The 11,140-nt window shown below is 38.3% G+C and overlaps 1 protein-coding gene across 1 annotated transcript; it reads right to left on the reverse strand.

Annotated features, from left to right (window-relative positions):
- Positions 1-6: 6 nt before the first annotated feature.
- LOC121877077 (protein argonaute-1-like) lies at positions 7-8,472 on the reverse strand (the record flags this gene model as incomplete). Its single annotated transcript, XM_042382706.1, has 7 exons — positions 8,421-8,472; positions 8,003-8,171; positions 5,358-5,496; positions 3,656-3,799; positions 2,266-2,458; positions 1,900-2,039; positions 7-234 (listed from the first exon to the last, which is right to left on the reverse strand). Coding segments are annotated over exons 2-7 (846 nt in total), but the record flags the coding sequence as incomplete, so codon positions are not given.
- Between the last annotated feature and the right edge of the window lie 2,668 nt (positions 8,473-11,140).

Below are 11,140 nucleotides of genomic sequence, written 5' to 3' on the forward strand. Positions count from 1 at the left end.
TCATACCTCAAATGGAATAAACACATTCCTTTCAGCAGGAGACACTTGTACACAGTTCAACTTTGGAAACTTAATTTTTTTTCCATATTGGTTCTTGAAGTAGTTTTCAATGGTGCAGTAAACTGTGTTCCCAGTATTCTCATCTTTTAAAGGAAATGTTTGTTTCTCAGCAGAATGTTCTGAAACATCTATAATCTTGTAAGTGCGAGGGATATTGGAGTGTGTAACTTGCACCTGAAATATAAAAGTTACTTTAATTGGTGAGGTTTTGCAGAGAGGTAGAGTTATATGGTTTGGGCGTGTGGAGAGAATGGAGAAACCATTTGAGTCAAGGGATGCAGGAGTTTGAATATGGAGGGGAGGAGAACAAGGAATAACAAACAGAGGATGTGAGAAATGTCAAAGATATTAATCTGACAAAAGAGGAATGAAGACACAATGCACCTTGTTAAGTTGCCTACAGATAATCACAGCTAACTTATATAAGCACAATAAATGGTTGTAAAACATTAATGATGATGTGGATGATGATTAAAACATTATACAATCACCCACAAAAGTCCTGTCACCTCTCCTCTTGAAACACAAACCCCGACGTTTACTCATGAATCCAAAGCATTTTTGGACAGAATAATGCATCAGTTTCTACTGCTTCAGGTTCACGAGTCTAAATCTCTTGGGTTGTAACTAATTCCATAAGAAAGTGAGCCTTGCACAAGTAATTCCAAATCATTAAATGCTGGACTGTGTTCTCTATGACTCTTACCACATTCATTAACTCTACAAATTTTATTCCAAAAAGAAAAGCTACCAGCTTTGTACGGTCTTTTATATACAGGGTGTCTATAATTTATTCACCTGATTATGAAGCTCAATAATACCGAAATTTTCCCTGATAATTTTAGATAACTCAGCATTTCCCAAATTATTTTATAATAAATTCCAAGACCATACACATGCCGAATTATACTGTTTAAATTCCGAGATATTAAATGCCGAGTTATAAAGATTTTGTGGTCCCTCGGTTAACAAATGGTTCGATTAACGAAATTTTGGTTAACGAATTACCGCCCATAAGGATCTTTAATTTGGTTAACGAACAAATCTTCAATTAACGAAGTCCTTAAGAACAACACGTTTTGTTGTGAGCATCAGTTGATGGGCTAGTCTGCCAATTCAATAATCTCTTCTATGTTTACATTCGTTTCCAGTGGAGTAAATATCAAGAAAGTTGTGCTCTTTAATATTTTTGCATTTTTTATATTAAAATTATTAGTCATTTTAAAATTTAGTCAACATATTGATAATATATGCAGTACAGGGAACTAGTGTTTTGTGCGCCCATCAGCCGCTTGACTCAGCCACTAGGCGTCAGTTTGGCTTTGTTGACAGTGGAGTGAACATCTATTTTGTTGGTGTCTTGAATATTTTTGCATTTTTACATTGAAATTATTGATCATTCTGAAATTTAGTTAACTCATTGATAATATATAGCGCAGTGCAGTGTTGATTTAAATAAAATAATTTTGAATTACACCTAGTGAACTTATAATTTTATTGGTGAAATGATTGCATCAAGCATGGGTCCCTGAAAGATGATTTCTCCTCCATCCCCACTTACTTCTCTTCTCCCTTCTCATCCACCCCCACTTCTAATTCCCATCATCATCATCCAGGAACCTTCTACATACACACCTCAAAGTAAGTGTACTTTACTGCATTTTTTTTTTACTTTGTATGCACATTTCGGTGAGCTGGAACCAATTACCCAATATCCCATTGAAACAATGGATTCGGTTAACGAAATTTTCGGTTGACGAATGACCCTCTGGAACGAATTGTGTTCGTTAACCAAGGGACCACCGTATTTGCTTCTAATATACATAAGACTGCACTTACCCTAATATTTCTTAGTTCTTGCAAAAGTTTTGATCGTTTAAATGGCTCTAATGGTCTATGAAAATCATCTTCCCTAAAATTCATGAAGTCTTGAATAAAGTTCAGAAGAGGTTGTTCTTTATAGAATGCTGTGTGTGCAACTAAAAATAGAGATAAAATGTTTTAATAACAAGCAAACTAAGCGATTTAGTAGATTTAGAGCTAATGAAATTTTATAATCAATCAATAATTTCATATTTTCTGACTACTGTATAAAGAAATACATGATATTCAGTAATTACAAAACTAAATCTCAAGCAAATGTGCTATATATCAACAAGACTGGCACATTACAAGACAAACATGTATATACTCGTACAATCATACCATCAATATTCAGTAAGAGAGATCCATCCTTCCAAGATGCAGGCCTCATCGACCCAAAAAAACCAGTCACACCTTCCTTGCCACATCCAATTGGATATGGCGTTCCAAACTCTCCTCCTGCCGAGTAGAAGTTACGACGACCAACCAATTCATACTTAATGGCCCGATAATGACGAAACATTACTTCAACCATCTGTAAAATACTCAAGAAAACAAACAAGATAAAGTTAATATCTAAATTAACCCAAATTGTTAAAATTATATACTGTATATCAGGATTCATATACAGTATACCATTACTGGGCCAGTGACATCCATCTCCATCAAAAATTTATCTTGACAGTTTCTTGTAATGTGTTATACATATCAGTTTTACTGTACTGTACTGTATAGGCTGTCCTCACTACATATTTTCCATTAATACCCATATGTATTTTCATAAATACATATGACTGATACACATTTTTTCCTGTCGTGTACATTTCAGAAGCCTTACCCTAATCTACTTTGGATCTCATGGCTCAACCAAACAAGGTTCACTACACACGTCCTAATATTTTACCAACAGGTCAGGGACTTGTCCTTATATTGAGTAGCTAGTGTTTTGGGTAACTTTTATCTTGTGCTTTGTTATATAAACGAAAAACAATAATATAGGCATTTTTTCTTTTTCCATCATTGGAAGATACTGACAATGACACAGACACCTGTCAGTAGTGTGAGACAGAAAAAATCTGAACACATTAGAAATGATGGTCCCTACTCAAAATAACCTTTTGATTGCTTTTGTCAGCTACCCTTGGTCAAACTGCATAAATATTATTAGATCCCTGATAATTAAGTTTTCATTGCACTCAACATATTTCACCTGAAAAAGGTCTTTTTTTTATTAAAATTAATTTCAGTATACCATTTTGGGACCATGGATCATAACCCATTTTCTACATAGATGCCACTGATTTATTATTGTTAATATTTACAAATTTGTAGGGTCTGTCAAAATCTAACCATGTAGATTAGGCAAAAACAAAAAATAAGGGCGGATCCAGTTTTGTGTGGGGGGAACATGGCGAACACAGCAAGCTCACCCGGCTGGAGGGTTTTTTGGGGATAATGTAAGCCCCCCCCCACCGATTTTGTTTTTTAAATCTGACCAATGTCATGGGCATTTTGAAGCCATTTTGAAACCATGTTCACTTGATATTAGGAAATATTCTGAGGTCAATAGTACAAGTAATTACATTTTACTATACAAAAATGCCTGAGTACAGTACTGTGTTAAAGAATAAGTATTCAAATTTTCTGATGAAAAGGGGGGTCCAGACCCCCAGGACCCCCCCCTGGATCCACCCCTGAAAAAATATATAAAAACTAGGTAACTTATATTAACCTGAAATATGTTTAATGGAAGTGTCTTCTGTTCACGAGCAGAGCAGTTAAGTGCCTCCGTAAGTTCCTGGAGGTTGGCACGATGTCTCACCATTAGTGAAATTTTGTATTGTGTCCTCTTGCCATCTGATTCCTCAAGGTCAATCTTTGGTGAAAAACCAAACAACAGATAAATTAGAATGACAAAGCCTCTGTGCCTGGGTGTGTTCATAAAATTTTGGACATATATGGAAAATTACAGAGTTTAGATATTATTAAAACTCAAGGGTATATGAATGATAGAAGTCGAACTGTCACAAACAATTTTAATAGCAAAACATTACGAATTATGAGCGATTTTGAATATGAGGGATACACTTGATTGATTGTTTGTGGTAATTTCATCCCTTGCAAAGCAACAGCGTGGGTAATATGTCGTTGAATTTAAAATAAAAGCTTAAGACTAATATCAAGCATTGCAAGGTAAGAAACATAAATAATAAACAGTAGCATAAAACTTTTGTAAAAAACATTTAAACGTTAATAGATGAAACTCAAAGCTTGTGCAGAACACCAGCTTCCTCCAGGAAGGAAAGGACGTCCCCTCCCATGCTACTCACTCCCTCCCCCAGCACCAAAGACAGATCGTAAGACTCATCTTCCCCCTGGCACTGGGAGAGATGCTTCCGACGAAAGATCTCCGAGGCTGGGGCACTCCACCAGGAGGTGTTGAACAGTCAATGGGACGGGGGCACCCTCTCCATTAAAAAAACCATGAGTCCGTCGTGTGTGGCCAATGCAGAAGTAGGCCAACGCAGTCTCCCAGTGGTGCAATGGTCCCTAATGTCCCCAGGCATCCAAAGCAGGGTGGATATCGTCGAGGTTGTTTGCTCCGACAGCATCCTACCTGCATTGCCAACTCGAGCGGATGGATGGGAGCTCTTATTACTGGCTTCATATCAGAGGCAGGTAGAGAGGAATGATGTGCCACAGGGCGAGAAGCAGCTGCTTTCGACACAGACTCACCACGGGGGTAAGAATTATGGTGTTTTTACTGTACATTATGTTTTATATCCTGCTGTTATAATGATTAAAATTTCATACAGAACGTGAAAAACTAGATAAATAAAAGAAATCAATAGCAGATAGTCAAAATCATAGTGTAAATAAAAAAAATTTCCCCAGATTTGGTGTGGATCGTGGAAGTAGGTGGGGGTTCAGTGTTGGGATCACAGTCAAGCCATGAGCTGCGTGAGTTATTTTTCAATTTGCCTTTTCGGGTAAATAATTTTTTTCATACTATTACATGCAATTTACGTCCCCAGAAATGTTGGGAAGGATAGCGCCACAGTGTTGGTACGCATCTCAGTCCCCCAGGCTGTGAGCTGCATTATTGTGACACTTAAGTATTCCTTGTACCAAAGACTTTTCCAGCATGCACACCTTCATAACCTACTGTGTATTTACATACTATATAGCAGTTTAGGTCACAACTTACTGAAATGCAATTTTGGATTCATCATGCATGTACAGAGCCTATAACTGTAATAAATTTCTGAACAATTGGAGAAGGAAAAATATTGAGACCGTGTGATCTTCTGGCATGAAAGCTCAATGTTTTAACCTCTCTTCAAAGAATCTTTACTCAAACCGATTGCTAGCAACACACATTATATCATTAGATATTTCAAAATCACATTTCTACATATTTAATAAATACTCGCCTCATAAGTACTCTGGCAATCAGGAGTTTGAAGAGCAGGGATGACACCCACACTGTATGCATTCCTTTCTGAGTCATAAGCAAGTGGGTAATTCTTGAAATCCTTTTCATATATCATCTTCATTTTTTCAAATATCTCCCTTAAAAAAATACAAAAGAATGAATAATATTTAAGGTGATGTTCAGATGACAAACAAATAATTTATAGAGGGTAATATGCAGTACAGTACAGTACAGTAAACCCTTGCCATTAGGGAGAAATAGGTTACAAGAAAGGGCACGAATAGGCAAAACCGCTAATAGCAACTTATACTACTTAAGTGCACTACTGTATACAGTAAGTCCTCGCTTAATGTCGGGATTACGTTCCTGAAAACACGACGTTATACAAAACAATGTTAAGCTTATCAATTTTCCACATAAGAAATAGATAAAATGCGGGAGTTACATTCCTGAGCCTCCCTTTGCCCCATGAAATACATTACATATACAGAAAATCACTGCCATTTCTATAGAAAATAGTGCATGCATATACAGCTACTAAGTTTGTATTGCTTTATCCTCTTCACCACTGATCGGCTCATTAGCCGCTTAAGATATGGGTCACGTTTCTGTTATGCACTGTTGGCAAGTACTGGGCATGCACCGGCTCCTGAATGTACTTGAACCTGCTCCAGTGTTGGTTAAGTCTGGTCTTAAAAGAGCTCACACCCGGTGCCGTCACAACACTTTCTGACAGATTGTTCCAAGAGTTCACAATTCTCACTCCGAAAAAGTTTGCCCTCACAGTTTTCTGGACCTGCGGCTTCTTCAGCCTCGAGCTGTGACCCCTTGTGGGGCGAGCATCCGCCAGCTCCAGGTAAGGACACTCGACTTAGTATTACATGAATGGTCACAAGTTGTTGCCCTGGGCCTAGACCTTCCACACACTCAAACCTTTCTAGTTTTCTTTTTTATCTTCTCAGTTATTCTCTGATCATATTTCCTCATTTTCATTGAATCGTTTACATAAGGAGTTGTCAGACTTATAATTGAATAAGTTTCCCTCACCCTCTTCCTTCTCCCATTCTCTCGTTTTTTTCATCCCTTCCTCCTTTTCTTTCTCAAGTTGATTCCCCGCATCTAGATCAAAGAAAGCGTTGCAATAATCATTTTCATCTGTCACGCCCCGTTTAACGTTGTCCTTATGCTGCACGCCTCCTTCCATAACCCCTGGTGGCAGCTGGAGTTGGGGCTTCCCTTGGGATGTGGAAAGAGGCGGTGGCACACAGGGAGGAGGCAAAGAAGGACGTGAAGGCGGATTACACGACCTTGGAAGTCCTCCACTCGTGTTACCCATATGGATGGAGCACGAGGAAGAACCTGCTGATGAGTGGTATTTTACGGACGTCTCGTTGGTGTTCTGCTGGAGAGAGAAGCGGTTTTTTGCTCCAGCCTGTTGTCGCTTCTTGAGGCAGAAGCCGAGACATACAACGAGGAGACTCATCAGCAGCACCGACACAATAATCGCAACCCACAAGAAGTTGAAGTCTTCCTCATCATCACGTGTTGAGGGACTCACCGATGGGCGGAGGTGGTAGAGCAAGTTTGCGGTGGACTCAGATGGTGGGAGGGGAGGAGTATGTTGGGAGAGGAGGAGGAGGGTAGCAATTCACTGAGACCCGGCGGGTGGCTCCTCCTCCCTCTCAAAACGGTTTAAAACCTCAATTTTCGTTAAGCGGCACAGCGTTATACGAGGACTTACTGTACCTATACCAAACAACTGACCAGCCACGGCAGCACTTATCCCCTCTTTTAAGTTATCTAATAGTAAAATTTTCTTTGTCAGGGTCATCACTGACTTCTGCCTTTTACATTTCACTCCACTAGCATTGACGCTAGGCAGTCTTTTAGGGGCCATTTCACACAGAAACACTAAAGTTTTGAGAATATAACACAAGATGCTGCATGGGTTAACTTGTTGTGCTGCGGAAAAGGCTTGCAAGATAGCCACCATCTGCTTACCGCGAATCGTCGAAATCACGAATCACAAACTCGTTAAATTAGGGGTGCAGGTGGGTAGAGCGGTACCGCTCTTGCCTCGCAAGCGAGATGTCGCAGGTTCGATTCCCAGGCCGGTGGAAAGATGTTCAGACACACTTCCCAGCCTCCCTTGGTCCCCGTTCACCTAGCAGCAAAGTAGGTACCTGCCGTAAATCGAAAGTTGCGAATTCGTATTCAGGAAAAGTTGTTGGAGCTTCCAATAACTTGCTTAGACATAAACCATCGACTCTTCAGGCTTCTACGCCCTTAACTCACGAGACATAAAGGCAAGCGCGAACTTAGCACGCTTCCCCGTTGGGCGCTGTAAACACTTCTGCGCTTCACCTTACACAAGGACGTAGGGGGTTGCAAAAAAAAATGGTGAACGGCAAAGGTGTACCGTATTCAATCAGGAAAATACCCCATTAATACAGATCATCCTCCTCTAACTAACACTGATCAGACTCATCTGAGATATACAGTATAAAAGAGGGTCAACTTTTTTATATTTGCTCTTTCAAACCTTTCTGCTGTTTAATGCTAAATGAGAACACAATTACAGTACAGTACTACAAAACTCATGGGAGTGGTAAAACTAAACCAAAAGCAATGCATAATACTTACATTTTCGTTTTTCGTGGAAGATTTGCATCTTTGTTGTGTTTTTTTAGAGAGACTTCATAATGAACCAGTTCTGCAAACTTATTTTTAACACTGATTGGAAAATAGTTTGTCTCCAGGTTAATTTTCAGGCCTTTAGAGCCAACATCTGTCCTAGGTGGAGGCTTCGGATCTAAAAGCAAAGTACAGTACATTACATTTCAGTAATTAAATAATAATATGCATTTAAATCACACCAGCTAATTCATCTATTTACCTTATGATAGTGTCTGGCATTGCAACAGTTATGTGATGCTGTATTCATTAAAGAGATTTATCTACTTAATAAGAAAACCATAAAATTAAATGGAATACGTATAACTACAGTACATGCACTGGTTACAAATCATCTTAATTACGAAATTATCCAGTTTGTACATACCATTACTCAAATGACCTGACTACCGACTGCTGCGGTGCTTTTTGAAGATTAGTAGGGTCATTTCCTAATACCTGACCATTGTGGACTTGATCTCACCCTCCTCTGTATACATATATATACCTTGTTATGTGCTTCTCCTTAGTCTGTCCTCACCCCTGAAGATGTGAATTACACGAAAGCGCTTGGGAACTTCGAGTTTTCTTCTTTCCTTGTGGTTATCAGCATGCATATATATATATATATATATATATATATATATATATATATATATATATATATATATATATATATATATATATATATATATATATATATATATATATATATATATATATATATATATATATATATATATATATATATATATATATATATATATATATATATATATATATATATATATATATATATATATATATATATATATATATATATATATATATATATATATATATATATATATATATATATATATATATATATATATATATATATATATATATATATATATATATATATATATATATATATATATATATATATATATATATATATATATATATATATACAGTATATATATTTCATGTAAATCCACAATGAAAACGTGGATAAGATAAATCTTGATAAAATCACACGGGAAGATGGAAACAACGGAGTACCTTAGCTTTCGTCTTTATTCAAGACATCTTCAGAGGGGATTAGTGGACGTCATCATTATGACCTGACCTCATGTTTTTAGGTCACCCTGTATATTTAAGCCTCTCTCTGCCCCGGGCGGCACTTTTGGGGGGCGGCACTTTTGGGTCTGCTCATCACCCATATCTGCAGCTACAGGAGACGTTAATCCATCCCTTTGTATCGGCGGCAAGTTAATCCTCTTTACTGCTTTTGTTGCAAACTGTTTTCAGACAGAAGTAACTCAAAATTTAATTCTGAGGATGGATTCAACATATGGTGGAAACTGAATCCTTGAATGTCCGAGCACGAATCCAGTGCAGCTCACGTTCGGAATTTCACACAATGGAAGGAGTTGGAAATTAGGATTGCTCGTGGAGCAACAATTGGTAAAAAAGAACAAGAAGTTGTTGAAAGCCAAGTGAAAAAGTGGAAGGAAATCCTTTCAAGATTGCTTGATATTATTAGATTCCTAGCTAAACAGAATTTGGCTTTACGAGGCCACCGAGAAGGAATGAATTATGAGAGAAACGAGACTGAAGCAACGGAAAATAGAGGAAATTTTATAGAGCTAGTTGATTTGTTGGCGAAATATGATCCAGTGCTACGTGAACATCATCTAAGAATCCAGCTGGGAAACATGTTTGCTACTTCCTATCTGTCTCCTACTATTCAGAACGAGTTTATAGAAATTTTGGGAGAAAACGTAAGAAGCAAAGTCATCAAGCAAGTAAAAGAAGCAAAGTACTTTTCCATGATATTCGACAGCACTCCTGATATTTCACATAAGGATCAAACGAGCCAAGTTTTACGCTATGTTATGATCGATGGAGATAAAGTGAAGGTTGTGGAATCATTTGTCGATTTCATTGAAACAGAAGGTAAAACCGCCGAGAATATTTCAATGATGATTTTGGAAAAATTAGAGAAAGACGGAATTGATATTCAAAATTGTAGAGGGCAAGCATAAGATAATGCTGCGGTGATGGCTGGTGTTCATACTGGTGTTCAGAAACGTATCAAGGAAATTAATAAAAAAGCAGAATTTGTCGCTTGTACAAATCACTCGCTGAATTTGGCGGGGTTCATGCAGCTTCTGTTGCTGTGAATTCTGTTACCTTTTTTGGATGTGTGGAACGTTTGTTTGTATTTTTTTCTTCATCAACCCATCGCTGGGATGTTCTAACTTCAGTCACTGGTGAAAGTGTCAAGCGCATAATAGAAACTCGGTGGAGTGCGAGGGGAGAAGCTGTAAGTGTTGTAAAGAAACATTTCTCAAAAATCTTAAGTGCCCTAGAAAAGTTAACTGGTGAAGAAGAAAATACAGCTACCAGGGCAGATGCTGGTGTTCTACTTGGTGCGTTGCAATCATTTTCCTTTTTGTGCTTTCTTGGCCTGTGGGGACCCGTCCTTCTAGAAATTAACGACACACAGACTTACCTCCAAACCAAGGGCTTGAACATACAACAATGTGATATAAAACTCAGGGCATTAGAAACATTTCTAGTTGAAAACAGGGACAAGCTAGTGAGTAATGGAGTTAACTATGCCAAAGAAATTTGCAATGATCTGGGGATAGTCATGGAGCGTCAGCGTCGACCCAAAAAGAAGAAACAAATGTTTGGTGAAGGATCACGAGATGCTGAATTGCCATACGACATTGAATTGAGGAGAGAAATGTTTTCTTCGCTGGACAGAGTGATCCAAGAAATAACTTTGAGATTTCAACAGCTTCATGAACTTGCTGAGAAATATGCCTTCCTTACCCCATTGAATCTTTTGGATGATAAATATGAGTGTCAAATAGATCACGATCACGACGACATTGATAATGAGGAGTTTGTAGTGGAATTCTCCCCTACAAACGCTGTTTGTCGCTGCCTAGCCGACCCCACCAATTCCCCAGTGTATGCCTCGTGGTCTAGGTCAACCAGCGCCGCCATACACCACGGAGCGGGGGTCAACTGCTAAGCCACGCCTACCCCCGCTATTTAAGACCTGACCTCGTGGTGATCTCTCTCTTTCTACCTACACCAACCAGCCAG

Source organism: Homarus americanus, unplaced genomic scaffold (assembly GCF_018991925.1).
Source record: "Homarus americanus isolate GMGI-L3 unplaced genomic scaffold, GMGI_Hamer_2.0 scaffold52973, whole genome shotgun sequence".
In the NCBI taxonomy this organism is placed as follows: Eukaryota; Metazoa; Arthropoda; class Malacostraca; order Decapoda; family Nephropidae; genus Homarus; species Homarus americanus.